The 21542-nt window shown below is 42.5% G+C and overlaps 1 protein-coding gene and 1 long non-coding RNA gene across 3 annotated transcripts in view; one reads left to right on the plus strand and one right to left on the minus strand.

Annotated features, from left to right (window-relative positions):
• Positions 1–607, plus strand: part of LOC104860568 — a 7906-nt gene extending 7299 nt beyond the window's left edge. The window contains exon 6 of the long non-coding RNA XR_004517162.1: positions 494–607. This is a non-coding gene — a long non-coding RNA (uncharacterized LOC104860568). The remainder of the gene's footprint in view (positions 1–493) is intronic.
• Positions 1–21542, minus strand: part of Pdss2 (decaprenyl diphosphate synthase subunit 2) — a 273893-nt gene that overhangs the window by 6632 nt on the left and 245719 nt on the right. The window contains exons 7-8 of one of the 2 annotated variants that reach the window (XM_033763427.1): positions 21385–21417; positions 19254–20715 (exon numbers count right to left, since the gene is read on the minus strand). In XM_033763427.1, the coding sequence (XP_033619318.1) occupies positions 20698–20715; positions 21385–21417 (51 nt within the window). In that variant the 3' untranslated portion in view covers positions 19254–20697. Of the gene's footprint in view, positions 1–19253; positions 20716–21384; positions 21418–21542 lie in introns of those variants that run through there. The other variant, XM_033763426.1, reaches the window with a different exon arrangement.

Here is a 21542-nt window from a genome sequence, read left to right on the forward strand (position 1 = left end):
AAAAAAAAAAAAAAAAAAGTGATGAGCAGCATTAATGGGGAGGGTTTCTAACCTTGGTTGGCCATGAGACTCACACCTGGGCAGATTTAAAGTGAAGGTGCCTAAACCCTCCTCCCTGAGATGAGTCTGTGAGGCCTGAGAGATGATTAGCCAAATTTCAGAGTACCTGTGTTAAATTCAATTGACTAAATTTATTTTTTTTGGTGTTAATTGAGATGAGTCTCACTGTGTAGCTCAAGCTGGCCTCAAGCTCACGATCCCACTCCCTGAGCCTCCTGAGTGCTGGGATCACAGTGTGTGCCACCATGCCAGGTGTGTAGTTTATCTACAGATGAGGTTTGGCTATGTTGTCGAGGCTGGCCTCCAGAATCGCTGGGACTACAGGCACATGGTACTACACCTGTCTACTGTATCTGAAAACCCCGGGTTGGGTTTATATGATTCTACCCACACTTTCAACTCATCTTTGCAATGATCTCATTCAACCCAACAGGCACTGACTGGACACCTCTGTGACCCGGGCTCACAGTAGTGACTGGAGATACAGAAACAGCTGCTGTCCCTCAGGACACCTGTGGAGAGGGACAGAAATGGGCCTACAGTCCTGAGAGGGTTAAACAGACCATGTAGGGACTGGACCTGTGACCTTTGTTCCAATATCTCCAAGAAAAAGGCAGTGATGAAATAAAACATTCTTATTATTTCTTGTTTCATTTACATTTTCGACTGTGAAAAGTCCAAACTTATAGATAGACACCCCCTCTCCCCCAACAGGCCATATCAGGTATTTAACTCAGGACCCTGAGCTCGCAGGGCAGGCGTGGTGCCACTGAGCTAAATCCCTGGCCCTTAGATGGAACTTTCTATTCAGGTATGTAGCTAAAAGTGTTAGTATGTCCAGCTTGCCTGTGATGGTTTGAAAAACATTTTAGCCATAGGCTACATAGCACAAAATTAGCCAACCAACCAAACACCAACCAACCAATAAGCAAATATAAATAAAAAACATAAAAAGGTGAATTATCAGTCTCTGTTTTATTTCTCTGATAGGTATAGCACTTTAGGTCACTAATTAAACCTCTAAGTCAACTGAATAATTGTATAAGTGCAGTATCACTTGAAATAAATTAAGTCCAGATTCCCCGTTAGAGGATCCAACTAAAGATATTAACAAAGAAGAGGATGCAAAGTACTGCATGTTCAGTGCATTTTATTTAATACTTATTAAATACCTTTTGAATGATATATCATTGTATGTCTCTGAAAACTTTAAAAAAATATCTCATTATTATTATTATTATTATTTATTTATTTTGGTTTTTTGAGACAGGGTCTCACTATGTAGTTGAGACTGAACTGGAACTCACTATGTAGCCCAGGCTGGTCTTGAACTCACAGTGATCCTCCTGCCTCAGCCTCCTGAGTACTGGGATTACAGGCATGCGCCACCACGCTCAGCTCTTTAAATATCTTTTAGACAGGGTCTCACCTTGTAGTTCAGGCTGGCCTGAACTCATCACAGTCCTCCTGCCTCAGCCTCCTGAGGGCCTGAACTCATCAGAGTCCTCCCGCCTCAGCTTCCTGAGTGCTGGGATTATAGGCGTGAACCACCATGCATGGCTCTGAAAACTATTTGGATCAAAAGTCCTTTTAAAATATTAAAGAGCAGTCCCTGGCAGGGGTGTGAGTAGTTATAAGAGAGATGGAGGCAGCAGCCAGAGAAAGACTTTAAGATTTGAGAGAGACCTCAAGCACAGTCCTCTCCTCACTTTGCATGGCAGGACACTGTGCTGAGCAAGACTAAATGATGTGACCCAGAGTCCCCCATGCATGTTTTTGGGTAGTACTGGGGATTGCACCCAAGGCCCAGGGCTCCAGACAAGTGCTCTGGCTGCCAACGAGCCACACTCCCACCCCGCCCTAGTGACACTGTGAGCCGGCCTGGGTTTCACTTCTGCACACCCAGAGCTCTGCCATTTCTAGCACTGGAAAGGGTTGGAGATGATCTCAGGGTTACAGAGAATGGAGGAGTGAAGGTGCATCTGGAGCACAGAGCAGGCCCTGTGCTGAAGAGACAGGCTAATAGGAGGCATTTGGATGATGAGAAGGGAGGCCGGGCAGCCTGCAGAGAGGGTGGGGGAAGTGGACCGGGCCTGTCTGATGGAGACCCCGCTGGCAAAAAGGCACTCGCCTTCTGGAGCTCACAAATTCTTGGTGTGCTTGTGCACAATCTTGTTTATCAGAAGATAGCAGCACGTTTTTCACGAAGTATGACAAGCTAATTGGATATAAAGCTGATTAGAATTTTGCCAAAAAAAGAAAAAAGAAAAAGAATGTCCTCTTAGAGTCTCTAAAAGGCATGGTTTAGACACTCAGACTCTACAAGAGGAAGATAATAGCAAAAAATAGGTTTAGTGAAAAATCCAAGAGCTCATAAGCAGAAAACAGTTCCAGAGTGCTGGGTACCTCTGAAAAATAAAATTCCCACCATGGTCATAAATAACATGGAAGAGCCCAACACACAGCTGCAGGATGAGTTCCATCAGTGCTTGGGGTAAAAGAGGAGCTGCTGTCTGTGCCCTGGCTGAGCAAGTGTGCTGCCTAAAGCACCATGTGGAGCTAGACAGGATGCTCTCCCAGACTGAAAGCGCAGACAAAGGAGAGGCACCACAAGCTGCGCTGGAAGCTGGGCACAGTACCCAGCATTCAGGAGGCTGAGGCAGGAGGGTCACCAGTTCAAGGTGCTGGACTAGTTAATGAAATCCTGTTCCAAAAAGCAAAACAAAAAACAAACCAAAAATATGCTGGGAATCCACCCTGTAGTCTGTATAATCACCAGAACACTTGTTGCAATTTTTTTTTTTTTTTTGAGACAGGGTCATGCTCTGTAGTCTAGGCTGGCCTTGAACTCACTATGTAGTCTTAAACTGGTCTCAAATGCATCAAAATCCTCCTGCCTCAGCCTGCCAAGTGCTGGGATTACAAGCATGCACCACCATGCCTGGCTTGTTACAAGTGCTTTAAAATGAGATTCCTATCTGGCCCTCCTCCCTGCCTGCTGTTCTCTGTCCTACTCACTCTGCTGCTGCTTCCTCACCAGGCACGCAACCCACTCTGTCCTGCCACTCAGGCCCCAAAGCAGAGAAATCTCCTCGCTGCTGCTGAAAGACTAAGAAATGTCAGAGGTGAGTGAGCCAAAGGACTCCTGTCTTAAACACATGACAACCCAGAGCAGTGAATGTGTGGATGCTTTATGGCAGGATCCCAGCAAGGGTGACTGCCCACATGGTCTGTGAACTCGAGGAAAGAGGCAGTGGTGATGGTGGCCTGGGATAGGGGTTACCATGAGCAAGTCATGGCAAAACACTTTTTTTTTTCCACTGCTAGGGACTGAGCCCAGTGCCTTGCATTTACTAAGCAAGTGCTGTTCCACTGAGCTACACTCAGTAGTACTTTTGTTTTTTAAGGCAAAAAGAATTATGGCCACTTGGTTGTTAGCTTCAGAAATAGCAAAGGTATATTAGGATTCTGTAAACAGTCTGGTTGCATAAAGCAGAGAGAATAGGGTCTGGATTAAGGTATAGTAATATGGGTTTGAACATGTAAACAACTACTAGAAAATGTTTACTAGTGGATTATAGGAGAAAGCAATCTCTTGTTTCATGCTACCAAGACTCAATACTTGATTTCTTTCCCTCATCATGTTTCTCTACATTGCATGAATGAAGACGAGGAACAAATACATATTAAAATTTAATTTTCAGATGTCATAAAGCCAAGAGAGATAGCTAACAAATGGATAACATCAACATTTTAACGGTTCTGACATGTTGAAGAATAGACTGACAGTAGCCAGTGAAATGTAACGGTGATGATTGTATAGTTGTGCATCTGGGTCTAAAGAAATTAATTGTAAAAGTATAAGGTTTAGTTTGGCAGAGACTCAAAAAATGCTTAGAATCTTTGATAACCACTCTTTTTTTGGTACTGGGAATTGAATCCAGGGCCTTTACACTGAGCTACATCCCCAGCCTTTTATAACATTTTAAACTTTTGAGACAGGGTCTTGCTAAGTTGTCTAGGCTGGGTTCGAACTTGTGATCCTTCTGCTTCAGCCTTCTAGGTGTGAGCCACCGTGCCTAGCCAACCACATTCTTTATAAGGAAGAGTATGCTGTAGTTACAAAAGTGTGTAAAGGCAAACTTTGTAAGCATCAACAAGTGTACATGTCCAAAACACCTGTGGGACAGTCCCAGTGCTCTCTGGCAGTCAGCTCCTGTTTTCTGGGCCCTATGTGTTGAAAGGTCTTGGTACGATGAGTGGGTTTAGCATTAGGATCAAGAAGGATGTGAAAATGTGTGACATAAGGAATGTTTAACCTAGAAGAAATATTTAATAAAGGACACGAACGCCATCTTCACAGCAATTAAATGGAAGAAACGGCCTATCTATATGCTTCAGGGGACAATCAACAGCAACAAGGTAAATTTCTGGGAGGCAGATTTCAATTATAAATAAGAATGAGCTTTCAAATGACTAGAGTTGTCTAACAGTAGAATAATTATTTTTGACAAGCTGTGAGCTCGCTGTTATCGGAAGTCGTCAGTGACTGGATGATCAATCATATATCAGAGAGAATGCTAAACTTAGCTGCTGTGGAAGGTGGAACTAGGATGCCTCTAAAGGTCCATTCAACCCCAAGATTCTAGCTGAATGTTTCAAATGAAAAGCCTAAACCAGGAGTGATGGCGCACGCCTGTAATCCCAGCACTCGAAGGCTGTGGCAGGAGGATCGCTGTGAGTTCGAGACCAGCCTGGGCTACGCAGTGAGTTCAGTGTCAACTACGCAGTGAGACCCTGTCTCAATCCCCCCCACAGAAAAGAAAAGCCTAGACAATTTTTCAGTGCCTAGATTAGATATATATGTTTTTCTGAGACAGGATCTTGCTATACGGCCCAACTGGCCTCAAATTTATGGAGCTCCTCCTGCTTCAGCATTCATCCTGAGTGCTGGGATTATAGGCATTGCCACTGTGCCTGGCTAGACGTGGTATAAAGGAAAAAAGTACAATTAAAACTCTTCTCTAAGGGCTGAGTATATAGTTCAGTTAGCTGTAGAGCTCAGTATGTAAAAAGATTTGGGTTCAATATCCAGCACCACCTCCACCACCCCCCCAAAAAAGAAAAAAATGAAAACCTTTCTCTAATATTATAAGCTGTGAAATGCATAGAAGGCATTCTTTTTTTGCTTAGAGTAACAGATTATTTTCAAGAGTCTATAGAGGAAAAAAATACATAGATTTTTAACTGAATATAGCACCCTGCTTTGACAAAAATGGAAGGCAGCAGTAACAGAATATTTAGTTATTTCCTCAATCACATGCATTCATACAGAAAGGCACAATACGAATGGCAGTGCTTCGTTTTGTTTTTTAGGGCTTTTTTTTTGGTACCAAGGATCAAACTCGGGTCCTTGCGCTTGTGAGGCAGGGGGCAAAACCATTGAGCTGAATCCCTGGCCTGACAGTGCTTCATTTAACTGAATAGCACCCTGCTTTGACAAAAATGGAAGGCAGCAGTAACAGAATATTTAGTTATTTCCTCATTCACATGCATTCATACAGAAAGGCACAATACGAATGGCAGTGCTTCTTTTGTTTTGTTTTTTAGGGCTTTTTTTTTGGTACCAAGGATCAAACTCGGGTCCTTGCGCTTGTGAGGCAGGGGGCAAAACCATTGAGCTGAATCCCTGGCCTGACAGTGCTTCTTAATATTAAATTAGCAACAGTAATGATAGCACCAAGAACAAAGATAATTCCAACTTACAGTACACCTAGCACTGTTCTAAGACTAGGTGTGAACAGAAAATATGGTGAATGTTGTTTCAGAAATTATTACAGTAAAAGATATACTGCTGTCAAAAGAGCCCCCCGTTGCTTTGAACGTATTTATCCCATTGTGCCTGCCCTTTTTTTGCGGGGGGGGGGGGGATCGAACTCAGCACCTCACACCTGCCAGGCAGGCGCTACGCCACTGAGCTGCAACCCTGGCCCTGCTCGCCACTTTCTGCAGCAGCTCTGGAAGTGCTCTTTTGCGAGTGTCTTTGGGTGCACTGTGATGGTTGCCTTGAAGTCCTGTATCAATTCAAAATATTTATCTTTCCTTCACAGTTATTTTGACTTGGGCAACTGCCGGAAGTTGCATGGTGCCAGGTCTGGTGAATAATGTGGATGAAGACACACTGTAATGTATTTATTTCACAGGAATATGAGGAGTGATCAAAAAGTACAGTGAGCATTTAATCTAAAACATTTATTATGTTAAAAGATATCTTGCCATTAGTCTTCAAAATACTCCCTGTCACTTCAGACACTTATCCCTTTGTTCTTGGCAATATGTCTTTTAATGTAATAAGTTAAAAATTTTTAAAAATTGTTTTTGATCTCCCAGTGTTCATTCAGTCCTCACAACATCCCTTCGAAACAGGCACTATTACTTCATGAAGGAACAAACTTAGGCCAGCGTAAGTTGTAAGTAAGAGGGGAAGCACTCAAGAGAGTATGAATCTTGTACTATGTTGTCTTCTTCTAAACCTAAGCATTACAGTTTCATTTGAAAAGACAACACCTACCTATTTCAATAATGTTCTCTCTGTGACTATGCACAGAGGCAAAAATTTCAGGTAAATATTAGAGATTTAAATATGTATCAAGTCAGATAGGGCAAAACTATACTTACAGAAATGGTAGAGAACTGAAGCCATCATTAGATTAATTATACATCTCTATTACAATGTACGCATTTTCCCCACCAAACTAAAAATGCCATATGGTTGCAAGAACAAATGTCAGTAGGAAATGGAGGTGGAAAATATCTACATATTGCTCTTTGATAAAGATCATGGCCTGGGGGTATGGCTCAGAGTTAAAGCACTTTCTCAGCATGCTGAGAGGCTCTAGGTTCCAACCAGGAGAAAACAAAAAACAAAAACAACAACAACAAAACAACACATTGGCTACAGCAATGGTACTCATGGTTTTCTACAATGACAGGATCAAATGTTGCCTGAGGTTAATTCCAATCTTTATTTCATTTTGATGCTTTGGTTTTTTGAGACAGGTTCTTGCTACGCAGTTCAGACTGGCCTTGAATCCACTGTATAGTCCAGGCTGGCCTCTAACTTGCCATGATCCTCCTGCCTCAGCCTCTCTCAGCTGGGACTTTAAGAGTGCACCACCACGCCTGGCTTATTTTCACTACTTTTTAACCCATTCTCAGGTCTGTTTCATCATACAATATTTGAGTGGCTGGTAGATATTAGTAACTTCAAAATGAAAAATATGATCTGATCCATGCATTGATATTTTTACTGTTACCTAGGAAGGAGTTTAAAAAAAAATACAATAGCTTATAAAAATCCTTACAGTGTGAAGTAATATGGTCACATTTTAACAAGTTCTGTTTACTCTTTTTTTTTTGAGACAGGGTCTCACTATGTAGTTGAGACTGACCTGGAACTCACTATGTAGCCCAGGCTGGTCTCAAACTCACAGTGATCCTCCTGCCTCAGCCTCCCGAGTGCTGGGATTAAAGGCATGTGCCACCATGCCTGGCTTTCTGTTTACTCTTGTGGAATGAAAATTATTCCACAAGAGTGAGTAGCAGGACATGCCATTGTTATACTGCTCTCCTCCTTACAGAGTCCAGGGACCCAAAGTCCGCAGCTCTGAGGGCAGAGGTGACACAGGTTCTGGGTGGGGGATACAATATCACTGTTCCAGAGATGATGACTTTTCAAGCATCTTGGAACAGAACCCTCCAGAAGAAGCCACACAAGAACGTTTAAAAGAATCTTATACAGCACTCAGGAGGCTGAGGCAGGAGGATTGCCGCAAGTTCGAGGCCATCCTGGGCTACCCAGTGAGTTCAGGACCAGTCTGAACTACAAAGGGAGATCCTGCCTCAAAAACAGTAACAACAGGACTGGGGATTTAGCTCAGTGGTTCTGCTGCCTGCCTCACAAGTGCAAGGACCTGAGTTCAATCCTCGGTACCAAACAACAACAACGACAGCAACAACAACAACAAAACCCCCCACCCCAAAACCAAAACTACAACCTAAAAGAATTTTGTAATGGGAAACACTTTGGACTGTTTGCCATCAAGGGGACAATGGCTGATTAATTCATTCCCATCGTGTTTCCTAATAATATGAAAAATAGTTGTAGAAGGCATCGAGCAAACGGTGGCAGGAGATCTCTGGACTTCATTATGTGTGACTTTGGACAGAGCAAATTCTCTAAGTCAAGGTTTTCTCATCTATAAAATTAGAAAAATGAGATTATTGTGAAGAACAAATAAGATAAAGTATGTGACACTGCATGACATCAATACAATACTATACAAATTGGCGGGATGTGAAGAGGGAATCACTACAGAACTTGCATGCAGCATTTACAAAATACACCTGTCTTCCAATTGACACATTCATAGGCTAGTTCACGCTGCATTTTATGAAGGTGTTTTAAATATTTCAAGTCTCAGGGCCAGGGATTTAGCTCAGTGTTTCTACCGCCTGCCTCGCAAGTACAAGCAAGCATGCCTATTTTTGACAAACTGATGCCCAAATCATCTTGAATATTTTATTTTTAATTTTTGTGTTGCTGGGGATTGAACCGAGAGCCTTACACATGCCAGGCAAATACTCTACCACTGAGCCATGTCCCTAGCTCTTGACCATTTAACATTTAATCTGATCTCTCTAAAAGGAAAAAGAAAGAAACAAATGATAAAGGCATATTTTGTGTGAATCTTTTCTTGCCCTCTCTTCCACGCATGCCTACTAGACTCTGCCTGGATGGGGTGCAGTCTCCTAGTGGGAGTGAGACTTTGGAAATTATTTCAAAGATCAGTCTCTCTACTACATATGTGTTTTTGTACTGGGGATTGAAATCAGGACCTTGCGCTTGTGAGGCAGGCACAGTGCCACTGAGCTAAATCCCCAGCCCCTCTGCTACATATATTTATGAGTTCCTGCACTGCCTATCATCCACAAAGAGCTGAACATAACTGAGTAACTCCATTAGTGCAGATCATAGTCTCTGAATATCTATATCTATATATCCCTATGAAATATATAGGCCTAAAATTCATATATATACCTGCATGTACAGATATACAGAAATATGCCTGTGTTCTCCTGCATATATGGTTTATGTGTATAAAATTTTCATTGGTGTGATAAAGACTGACCTAATTTGTTGGCACTATGGCAGAGAAGAATTCAGGCAAGGTGGTGCTTGCTACTTCGAGGAGCAAAGATCAATGTATAGTTCAGGGCATGAACAGACATGCCCGATTTTAGAATGTAATTAAGTGGGACAAAATGTGTAGTTTAATCCCTAATTTATGAACTGTCATCAATATTTAATATGCTGGGCATCTGAGTTTAGTAATATGGAATTAAATTAAATTTAAGATTAATTCTAAAGGATAAGCAATCATTGCTTCTTGGTTGTCTTTAAAGGAAAATTTCATGATTTTATACATAATTGTAGATTTATCCATATTCTAAGTTCATTTTTAATTTTATTATCATATTCCAAAGAGGAACTTAATTCTATATATTGAAATTCAAAAAGCAAAACTGAGACTTAGAGCTTTTTAGTAAACTAATAGAAATTGAACAAGCAAAACATGTCACACACAGGCTGTAGACTGCAGCAATGAGCCACTTTTGCCTTTAGCTTTTTAACAAGGAATCAATAAGTAGCTCTGTAACCTCATGACAAATTACTATCCAGTTTAATTAAAAGAACACTTTGGGACAAAAGCACTTATACCTTGTAGATATCAGATAGTCCTAGGGGTTATCTGAGGAATACATAAATGATGTAAGAGTGAATTTGGGTTTCTATCATATATTTTACTTATAAATACTGTACCTTATAAATTTCTTCCTGTCTTCTTATGTCCCCCCTTCACAATGGTTTTAGTACTTTTTTTTTAAAAAAAACTTTTGATACCTAAGGAGCACTGGCCCCAAACTACCACCACCACCATCCTTCTGACCTTAGATTCCAAATATCTTAGCATGATGAGCTTAAAAATATATTCATGACTTTACTAGAAAGCACCTCAAACAATAGCAAAACTCTGTACTGAGAATAATGACAAGGAAGTAAATGTATACTTCACCATGACTTCCAGACAGATTGCGTTAGACTGGGGCAGATGTGGGAATCAGTGCGTGGAGTGAAAAGCTAATCTGTGGGCCACATAAGCGTAAGCAGGTCGTAGGTCGAACAGCTCTTCCAGGTTCAGGGATTTCTATGGAGTGATGCTATGGAAGGCGCATTTGTTGATTTAGATCCTTGCATACCTCAAGAGGACTGTGATGAGAGCTCAACTGTACTCTCTCTCACCTTGTCTCCTCCCCTCCCTCCTTCCCTTCTCGGCCTTCCTTCCTGTCAGGGGACTGAACCTAGGGGCCTTTGCAGTGACCCCTATCCCTGAACCTTTTTATTTTTTATTCTGAGACATGGTCCCATTAAGTTTCACAGGCTAGGTTCAAATTATGACCCTCTTGTCTCAGCTCCCAGAGTGCTGGAGTTATGGGCAGGTGCAGTTTTGCCTGGCTTGAGGAGAACTGTTTTTTTTCCAGACAGGATCTCGCTATATAGTTTAGACTATCCTTGAACTCACTATGTAGACCAGGCTGGCCTTCAACTCACAGCTCCTCCTGCCTCAGCTTCCTGAGTGCTGGGATTATAGGTGTGCACCACCACAAACAGCCTGATGAGAACTTTGATTTTTTAAATTAGTAAAATTTATTTTATTTTATCCCTTCCTCCACAAGCCCCCTCCCCTCCCTATGTACAAAAGCGTTGTGTCTGTTTTCATCTTCCATTTTCACTGTTTCCTTGTCCCTTCCTTCCTTTCTCCCTCCCTCCGCCCTTGTTTCCCTTCCCACTCGAACGCTTTCTTCCCATTTCCCAACGTCCATTGTACATCGATGAGAACTTTTAAAATAGGTTATTTCTAAAACATTTCTTGGAAGAGTGAAGAATGCTTACCAGCTTAAAAGAGTCATAATTGTTATTGCACTGGCTCAGTAAACATAAATCCAGTCAGGAGGCATCCTATGTTTGAAATCCGAACTATGCTATGTTACAGAGTAAAGCGGCTTAGCATGTCTCAGACATACAAACATACGCACAGTAGCATGTATCTTAGAGGAAGGACAGCACATAGAAAGGACAACAACATTTCCAAAACAGGTGCCCACAGAATCTTGTCTGGAGTGAATGGAAGAAACAGGTTAGCCTAAATTCGTTAGGGTGAGATCAGAGAGACCTTCCACAGGGGGCACCATTGCACTATGCACTAGTCAGTCTTGGCAGTAGGCTTTGGCTTTATCAGGCTTTGCTGAATAGGCAAGGGTTTTCATCACGCCAGAAAGTCAGACTGGGGAAACAGGGTAGGGTCTATTTACCCACAATCCCTAGTTATCATCTTACACTTTATTTAGCTGTTTCAGGTCCCGTGATTGCTGCTGTTACCTTAGTAATCTTACTTGAAAATGGAGGGGGCACGGCCACCTTGCCTTGCAGGAAAGGTGATTAAGCGCATTACCAAAGATCAATACTCTGCCTGATGTGAGTGTGAAGGCTGAGAGCATTTGTGATGCCGTGAAGGAAACAAGGCGAAAGGCTTCAGATGGACCAAGTAATCAGGTTAGTGTTCTAGTGGACCCAGACAGGTTGAAATCTCAAAAACCCTAAAATCTGTGTCAGCCTGGGCTGCAGAGTGAGACACCGACTCAAAAAACAAAAATGAAACAAAACGAAATCCTCAAATCTGTATAAAATCAGACTGTAGGATTAGCGTATGAACTAGGAAATATAAATCTCAATTGCGACAGAGATTTCTAACTTACTAAAACTACATTTAGTAAATGTCAAAGCGTCTCTTTTTCTTCTCTCTCAAAAAACTAATTTTGGGAAAACCATGCCTCTTTGCTATATTTTAAGATGAGTGCAGAGCACTCCATTCAGATCTACTTTTAAAACTCATGCTAATGGAGGAACAGGCTGTTGAAGGGGTCCGAGGCTGCAGCCTCTACGTAAGGCACACTGGCTCTCCCTGTGCACAGGTGGCTGCCGGCACCACAAACTGGGAGCAATAATTGAATCCAGCGCTCCCACGGCGCAGCGCTCACCCACAGCATGACCTGGAGGCCTTCCAGACTGAGAGTCAAAAGTTACCCCAGTTGAATCTTTGTTTTAATCCAGGGGTGCAAGGCATGGAGGATACAACCAGTTGATTAAAAATATATTTGGGAGGCATAAATAACAGGAACAAAGGTAGAATCAAACAAGCCTTATGAGCGGAACAGGGGGTACAGGTGCGATCACAGGACATAGAGTGCGATTTCTTCAATCATTCACTCAGCAGTTATTCAACAAATGTTTATTTGGTACCTATTATATTCCAGGCAATAAGCCCTCAGGATACAATGGCAGGAAAGTCCAGACATCCTTCCAGGCTTACACCCAGGAATTAGTTTCCATTAGTAATCTATATTTGCCTTAGCTTCAGGGTAAATGTTAGATATGTAGATGTGTATAGCAATTTTTTAGGGGCAATAATTCAAAGTGATAAATTTAAGGAGAGAAACTGTATGTACCATTACAATTTTATCATTATGGATGAAATAGTTTCACATTTTATGTATAACATGGTAAAGCAAAGATCAACAACTAGGAAAGTGATTTGAAGAAAAACAGGAGATTTCTAGCTGCCTATATTTAAATAGTTCAGTAATGTTTGGGCTAAGAACTGAAAGCGTAGCATATTTTATGATGTCATAAAAAGGCTTATCATTGAAAACATTTAATAATTTATCATATTCATGATTCACGAGGGAACAGAGATTATGATCATTAAATCTGTTGATGCCACTGAGGTGTGTGGGATTGCTAACACCTCAGAGAACAAGAATCTAATTTAAAAATAACATTAAGAAATTAGAGGAATAGATCATTAAAGCAAGATGATAGTCACTGGGGACAAATGCTAAATAATATACTCAGACTTAGAAGGAAAAAATCTTAGCTTGACGATGAAGAAGGAATGAATGTCCAGAGGGCTCACAAGATACAACTCTGCTTTAAGATACTGATTATTTCAGGTGTGATTAGAATTTGTTTTTCATAAGCAATTTCACATGGTTCAAAAGCTTCTATGTTTTGCTGTGAACAGAATTTGGCCAGTGACTTTTAAAAAAAATCCTTTAATAATGGCGTTTTGAAGGAGATTTGAAATCAAAACAGTAGTTGCAAAAATTGACCTGAGCAACTGTTTAACCTCTCTGTCTGTCTGTCTGTCTGTGTCTGTCTCTCATTTCCCTATGTACTTCAGACAGAGTCCACGCTGCCTTGAACTATCTAGCCCAACCTGGCCTTAAAATTGTGGCGATCCTTGTGCCTCAGTCTCTCGAGTGCTGGGGTCACAGGCTGGGATCACTGAACACCTGGATTAATTGTTTAAAGAGACTGTATTAACTACTGCTGCAAAGAAAAACACTTATCTGTAATTTGACGGTCAAAAGAAACAGAACTGACTTCATGTGATTTTAGAAAACAAGGAGTGGGGCATTTACCTTGGTCCCTGAGTTCGGTCCTCTTGTCAGCTCAACACCTACAAGGCCAGCTCCGTCTTTGATTTCTGTCTCCCTCAATAACCTGCCGTCCTTGAGACCTCACAGAGGGTTGCAGTGTACAAACACTGTACCTTCCAAAATGCCTTTCTGCTTGCCTTTCATTAAGCAATTCTTCAGGAGCCTAGCATTAAATTCTGGATACTACACTAAAAACATGATTGCAGACAATTTATTTTTCAGTTCTTACTAGTTTAAGTCATAATCTAAAGAGAAATCCAGTTCAAATCAGTCCCATTTATAAAACAGAAATCTTTAAAAACTATAATATATTTACTTATTGAAAACATGCTTAGGGCTGGGCATGGTAGCATATGCCTATAATCCCAGCATTTGGGAGTTGGAGGCCAGTCTGGGCTACACAGTGAGACTCAGTCAAAAACCAAAACCAAAACCAACCCCCCCAACACCACAACATAAAACAAACTTAAATTTTATCAGTTAGATGTCTTTATTTATATATTTACATGTTATCTCCCAATCTTTATCAAGCACTCAAAATTTTATACAGCTGCATCCATGTCACAATAGTATTTGCAATTTTTTTCTCCAAATTCTCCTATAAACATCTTACAGCTTGTACCACAAATCAAATATCCATTTTTTTTTTTTTTTGGCACTGGGAATTGAATCCAGGGCCTTTGCCTTAAGCTACATCCCCAGCCCATGAGTTAAATTTCTTGTTTTGAAACAGGGTCTTGCTAAATTCCTATTTGTCCAGGCTATGCTTGAACTTGCAATCCTCCTGCCTCAGCCTCCTAGAGTGCTGGGATTACTGCAGCTTTTGCTAGTTTTATCGAGACAGCGTCTCTGTGTAGCCCAGAGTGGCCTGAGCTCCCAATTTTCCTGTCTCAACCTTGGGATTACAAGCCTGTGCCGCCAATCCAGCCCTCAAATCCTTTCAGAACAAGACAGGACTGGGGAAGGCCAACACTTCTACATAGTCTCTGCTGTTGTCACTAAAGCAGAAATGGTGAATGTTAAGACATCTTCAGACACTAAACATGAGAGATTTAGTGCCTACGGTGATGCTGTATGGGATGTTTTACCAAGGGGCTAAAGTCAAGTCCCAGGATGGGAGAGGAGCATCTGCCCAAGAAAAGAGACAGGGAAGAGAAAACACAGCAACATTTGGTCTCTAAATGTGCCGCCAGGTAGCCAGAGTGGTGCAAAATCAAGCTGTAAAAATTGTCTGCCAGAATGGAAGGAAGGGAGGGAGGAATGGAGGGAGAGATGGAGGGAGGGAGGGAGGGGTCTGGCTTGGTCTGTAAGAGAAGAACAATAACATTTATGATTTTTTTCTATATTCAAGGTTCAAAAAGGATTTTGGATTCAGTATGCAGCAAAATGGTTGAGGCATCTGTGTATGATAAAAAGAAATGGTGAAGAGGGCAGTATTTGTCGTGTGGAGACGCGAGGCAGGGGCAGGCATGCTGTCCTCTCCCTGGTCATGCAAGTGCAAATGTTATGTGCATCACTGCTGGTGGGAAGAGAGGTTCATTGTGTGCTCTATGCTAATGCATTTTACAATAAAACAAAATGTGCCAGGACTTCTGGGGGTGGGAAGGCCAGAGGGGAGGAGCAGCTGCTAAGCACTGATGCCTGAGAGGCCTGGAAGGACAGACAGAAGAATGCGCTATCCTGGGACCCTGAACCAGTTCTAGGAGGAAGTGCCAGTCCAAAACTCTGTCCTTCTAAAAAACTCTTACATGTGACTGGGATTGGATGCTTACAGAATTATTATTTGTTTGTTTTCTGAGACGGGGTTTCACTGTACATTCCAGGCTGGACTTCCAACTCACTATGTAGCTCAGGCTGGCCTTGAACTGGCAGTGAGCCTCCTGCCTCAGCCTCCCGAGTGCCGGAATTATAGGTGCGTGCCATGACCAGCCATGCTTATGGGATTAACATCTGTGAGATCTTTCTGCAGCAAGTGCTTCACTCTGAGCCATTCTCTAGGCCTAGCGTGAACCTCCTCATAGGACATTAAGAAAACAAAAAAACCCTCACTTTTCTGTACTGAGTAATGGGGCAAATGATATGAAATACTAAGTACAGTAAAAAGATATTAAGCAAGCTATTCATATAACCATTTACAGTGTGCCAAAATTAGCGTGGATGGCAAAGCCCATTTAACACACAGTCTTAGGCACTTGGGAAAGAGTGACCAGAAGGCAGACTCTACAATGCTGCACACAGTCTGGTTTTGGCCAAGAGATATTTGTTCGTGTCTGTATTATCTGAGGCTGTTATTAAAAAGAAACTGGGAACAAGAATGTCTGCATGTAAGAGATATTTAAACAAGCCATTTTGAAAATGTTAAAAATTAAAATTGTAGAAATTCGAACTATAGGTGCCATGTTTTGCCTGAAGTGGTAAAAATACCATCTGCCTCAGTCTTTTAGCAGCATGCTTATTTCAAGTAGCAGTAGGCTAAACTACAGGCATACGCTCAGCTCCAGCTGGGGAAAATACACAGACGTTTGTAGATGTTTTTCTAAGCAAGAGTAGTCAACATATTCGTTTTCTTCTAGACGTATATATTAGTTACCATAGCAAACCGAGCGTGAATGTGTCCGAGAGCCTTCTCCTCCAGTCTCAACACACGCCCAAGAATTCCTACAATTCAACAGGTGGCCCTTTCCTCCAGCTCTGAGCTTCATCAGCTGTGCTTACCCTGGGGGCCTGAGGATGGGGAAGAGTCTGAGAGATGGACACCCCAGAATGCAGACCATTAATTGTAATTACGGTCTCTACAACACTGTGCACAAGAGCAAAGATATTAGCACCCGCTTTTGGGGCACAATTCACTTCTGGTAATTACATTCCATTTAATTAAGCTTTTTGTGCAGTTCTAACTAGGTAAGTGAGGTGCTCTTTGTCTTCTCATCTTAGAAGCTAGAACTGCCTCACACAGTTAAACAGGATGGGCTTCAGCAGTGGGCAGCGGGACCCAGGTGCTTGTATCAATTACCTTAAGAGGAAGGGGAAGGCTTAAAGAATTAAGTTGTCAAAGCTTTGCTAGCTTAGGAGGAGAGCACTATAGCAGTGTAAAGCATTCATATTCTGTATCCACTTTAACAGGAACTAAAGATTAGTTCAATTTCTTATGGGAGTGTTTGAGGCCAGACCACTGTTTTGCTGAATGTGACAGTCTGGAGATCCAGCTGAGACCCATTTGGGAATGGTCACCTCTTCTCCCTCTCTCCTGCTTCCCTGACATCTGAGACTGACAAGATTTTAGCAATGGAGCTGGGTGTGGTGGCACATGCACGTAATCCTAGAACCATGGGAGGCTGAAGCAGGAGGATCACAAGTTCTAGCCCAGTGTGGGCAACTTAGTGACTTAGCAAGACTTTGTCTCAAAATGAAAGAAACAAAGAAAGAGAGAGAGAGAGAGACAGAGAGAGAGAGAGAGAGAGAGAGAGAGAAGGTTATAGCATAAAGCCATGATGCACTTCTGTAATTTCCTAAAATCTGATTTTTCAGACTAAATTTTCCCACCCTGGTACTGGAGATTGAACTCAGGACCTTGCACTTGCAAGGCAGGCACCACTGAGCTAAAAATTTTGGCTTTTGAGTAAATACTCATCACTTGTAAATATATTTTCAGCAACAAGTTTCATCAAAGACTCCTGAATTGGCAGCTGAGTTTTTCAAATATCATTTTATAGATAACACTATTAGAGGAACCCTCAGCCACCAAGCATGATTCCAGCATTAGTTAGAATGAGCAGAGAGCACATGGAACAGAGAGGTGGAGAGCTCAGGTCATGCATGGTCACATTACTATGGCCCACAACGCACAACCAGCAAGATGATACCGCACGCGGCACCCTGCAGACACCTCCCATTCCTTGGCAGGGAAGGGCGTGATCTCTTCCCGTGTTACTTGGCTTTTGGTCTGTATAAGGATGACAAGGGCTGGGTTATTTGCTGAAATCAATGCAGACCAGCTGTGCTATGCCTTGAACTATCAGAATAGCGCTATATGTTCAAGGAGGTTGGGTTTCTGTTTACTGGAATAGAGAACAGACATTCTTCAGCAACCAGGAAGGACTGTACTGGGTCGCATGGCTAATCTGAGTCTGTATTAATCACAGACCTCTCACAACCTCCTGCATTTCTCTTGACATACACTCACGTCTTGCGAAGCACTCGTAACGGGAGCCTGTGATGAGCAGGGTGATGCAACCACTGATCAAGGCCACTGAGGCCCCTGCCTTTAGGGTTTTTACATTTTATGGAGGAATAAAGAAATGGATAAGCAAAAAACAGAAGTGGTAAGTGTAAATTCTGAGAAACGTTAAGAAGAAGAGCAAACGGTGATGGGCTCCTCTAACTGGGAAAGCCAGGGTCTTGTGATGAGAGGCCCACAGTAGTCTTGTTCAGAGTGGTCACCTTAGCACAGCAGCACCTTGAACACAGTACATTTGGGTGGACAAGGGAGCAAGCCTGGACCTCAGCGCCACATGACACAAGAATGTGTCCTCCCAAATTTGGAATGGCCCAAAGAGCATTATTCCAAACTGTTCATTTTGCACTGGGAAATTAAGTGACTGACATCAGATTTTGCAGTGAGTTGGTGGAAGAGTGCATAAGTGCTCTGATCTGTGTGCCACGTTTTCTGCTTTTTCCTTTTCCAATAGAAATCTCTTCCATTGTCAAAGTGCTTCTGTGACAAGGAGTCCTAGACATTCTTTGTATCATAAACAAGCATCCAAGTTCCAGGCACTCCTTTCTTTTCCTTTTCTATTTGTACATTTGCTTTTGTTAACTACCACAGAAAATTCCAGCCTTTATCTTCAAACCAGTTTGTAACAATTCTTAACCATGTTTATACCTGCCACGCGTGTCAAAAACTTTCCTTCCCTCTCTGCATTGAGATTAAAAGCTCTCCACCAGCCTTTCTCCTGCAGTTCACTTCTTCCCAATTTACTTCCTGTGTCTTCTATTTTTTTTTTTTTTTTTTTTTTTGTGGTATGAAGATTGAACCCAGGACTCTGCAAATGCTAATCTAGCATCCTACCACTGAGCCACATTCTCAGCCCTATCTATCTATACCTCCTTTTCTTTTTTTCTTTTCTTTTTTCTTTTTTTTTTTTTGAGACAGGGTCTCACTATGTAGTTGAGACTGAACTGGAACTCACTATGTAGCCCAGGCTGGTCTTGAACTCACAGCAATCCTCCTGCCTCAGCCTCCCAAGTGCTGGGATTACAGGCGTGTGCCACCATGGCTGGCTGTACCTTCTCTTCTTACTCATGACCTCTATGCACTAAGCACTACGTAACATGTTACACATAGGTTAACAAAGACAAAAAAGGCACTACCCCTGTCCCCAAGAGACACAATCTACAATCTGCTTCATAATGGATCACTATAAAACAAGGAGAAAGTACAGTGATGAGAGATGAACAGTGTAGTAAGAAAATGAGGAGGGCTGGGGATTTAGCTCAGTGGTTCTGCCACCTGCCTCACAAGTGCAAGGTCCTGAGTTTGATCTCGGTACCCAAATGAAACAAAACAAAATAGAAAATGAGGAAAACTCCTAATCCAGCCTGGGGAACCACAGAGGGGTCCCTACAGGAGGTTTGACCTTAAATTAAGCGTTACAAAGTGAGCAGGGGTTGCAAATAAAAGTCTAAGGGTCTTCCAGAAAGAGCAGACAGCCTGAGTGGAGACAGAGGGAACAGAAATGCTGTGTCTTATATTATGTGATGCCAGGGCAGGAGATGAGGGTCCCCCTAGGGGTTAGGGAGCAGGAGCAGTTTCTCACTGGGTTGACTGCTAGGAGGACAGTGCCAACAATGTGAGAGAGAATAAAAAGGACCAGAGGCGAACACAGGGGAGACCCCCCCATAAAACAAGGGGCTCAGGGTAGTGGCAACGTGGGCTCATCGGGGGTAACACATGTGCTGCTGTGATGTGGGATCTGGTTAGTAGGGAGGCTGTGTGTGGTGTCAGGGTATATGGGAACTCTATACTTCTTGCTCAGCTCAGTTTTGCTGTGAACCCAAAACTGCTCTAAGAAATCAAGTCATGAAATGATGACAACAACAACAAAAAGGCAAGAGCTGCCAAGGGAGGCTCCGAGCTCAGTTTCAATGCGCTGAGCCTGCACACCTGCAGAAGGCCAAGAGGATGTGTGCACAGCCCATGTTCGGGTACACAGTAAGGCTCAAGCAATATCTACGACATGACAGACACGGAAGCTAAGACAGACATGTCATCTAAGAGTGACCGATATGGAAACGGTTATCTACTTTTCCTTGAAGGAGGCAAAGGCTTGTGGTGCAGATGAAAGGAGGGTGGACTCTGGGCAAGGAAGAGTAAAGGTATGGAGCATGGCTGTGTGGCTCTGGGCTGCGAGGTTCTGGTGAGGACTTGTGAGCTTGGGTTGCTCCATGGCAAGCAGAGCCTACTCCTTCCTGTCTTTTTTTTTTTTTCCTTTGGAACCAGGAATTGAACTCAGGACCTTGCACTTGCCAGGCAGGTGTGGCGCCACTAGGCTACATCCCTGGCCTCTCCTCCCTGTCTTTGGAGTGCAGGTGTGCTAACCCTCATACTCTCGGCTACTGCATCAATCAGATAGCGTGCTCCTTTAGCCAAGCAAGGGTGTGCATGCTACACATCTGCTAAATGTCCTTGTGTCCCCAAGGGGAAGATGGAACCAAGTTCACAGCCCACACTGATGCCCTGGAATGTGAAATCCGGCAGCAGTTTTCAACCACAACCGCTGGTCAGAATTATCTGGGGGGAGATTTTCCACAACACTCTAGTCTGCCAGGCCCTGGTCCCCCCACCAGGGGATTTTGACCTTGTGAAAGAGGGAACGATGCAGTGACACCTAGGCAGGGGAGTTTTCAAAAGCTCCACAGGTGATGTCTGCTTTGCACGCTGCTTCCCAAATGCTATGGCTTCTCTTTGTCCCCCAGAAGTCCACAGGCTGGAAATTCAATCCTCTGATTCATGTGCTGCTACCTAGAGGAGAGGCCCTGAAGAGGCAGTTAGGGTAGAGGCGGTCAGGAGGCTGGGCTGGGAAGATGGCATTAGAAGACACCCAGCTAGCACGGGCACCATGGGACGCCCTCGACGCGTTACAGTGTGGCAAAAACACCCCACTACAGGCTGACACTGTATTCTTGTCCCAAGCCTCCAGGACCATAAGCCAAAGACACTTCTTTTACTTGTAAATTTCCACTTCCAGGCATTTTGTTAAAGCAACAGAATATGGGCCAAGACACCAGGTATTCTTTAATGGTGTTATAAGCTGTCTTACATCTATAAGTCACAGGCATCCTGTGGTTAGTGATCTTGCCCTATTTTATTTTTCTTCATAGAACTTACCTCCACCTGACGTTATATTATTTATTTAGTTGCTTATTTAGTTACCCCTATCTCTTGCTAGATTATAAATGTTCTGAAAGGAAAAACTCCATTTGTTCACTGTTGTACTCATACTACAGTATCTGGAATGAAATAGGTACTCTCTGATAAATACTCTTATTGCTGAATAATAATTTTTCCACCTGCTGATGACTGTTCCTCAGCAGGAAATGTCCCCCAGCTTTAAATATGACTCTTTTTTGGCCTTTGAAATATAAACAAAAATGAAACACCAAACTAACGTGTAAAACTGTAGAGTATACATAAAATCCACTTACCTTGGCATAGTCTAATCTTCCTTTTTCTTGAGCCTAAAATAGAAGACAGAAAATTAATTTGTTAGTTCTTTAAAAAGTATTTAGGGCTTCTATTACTTTAGTCTCTCAAAAAAATAGAACTTGATCCTTTTTCATCCTCTTCTTTTTTTTTTTTTTTT

This window comes from Fukomys damarensis, unplaced genomic scaffold, assembly GCF_012274545.1.
Source record: "Fukomys damarensis isolate Sample0158 unplaced genomic scaffold, DMR_v1.0_HiC HiC_scaffold_14, whole genome shotgun sequence".
Lineage (NCBI taxonomy): Eukaryota > Metazoa > Chordata > Mammalia > Rodentia > Bathyergidae > Fukomys > Fukomys damarensis.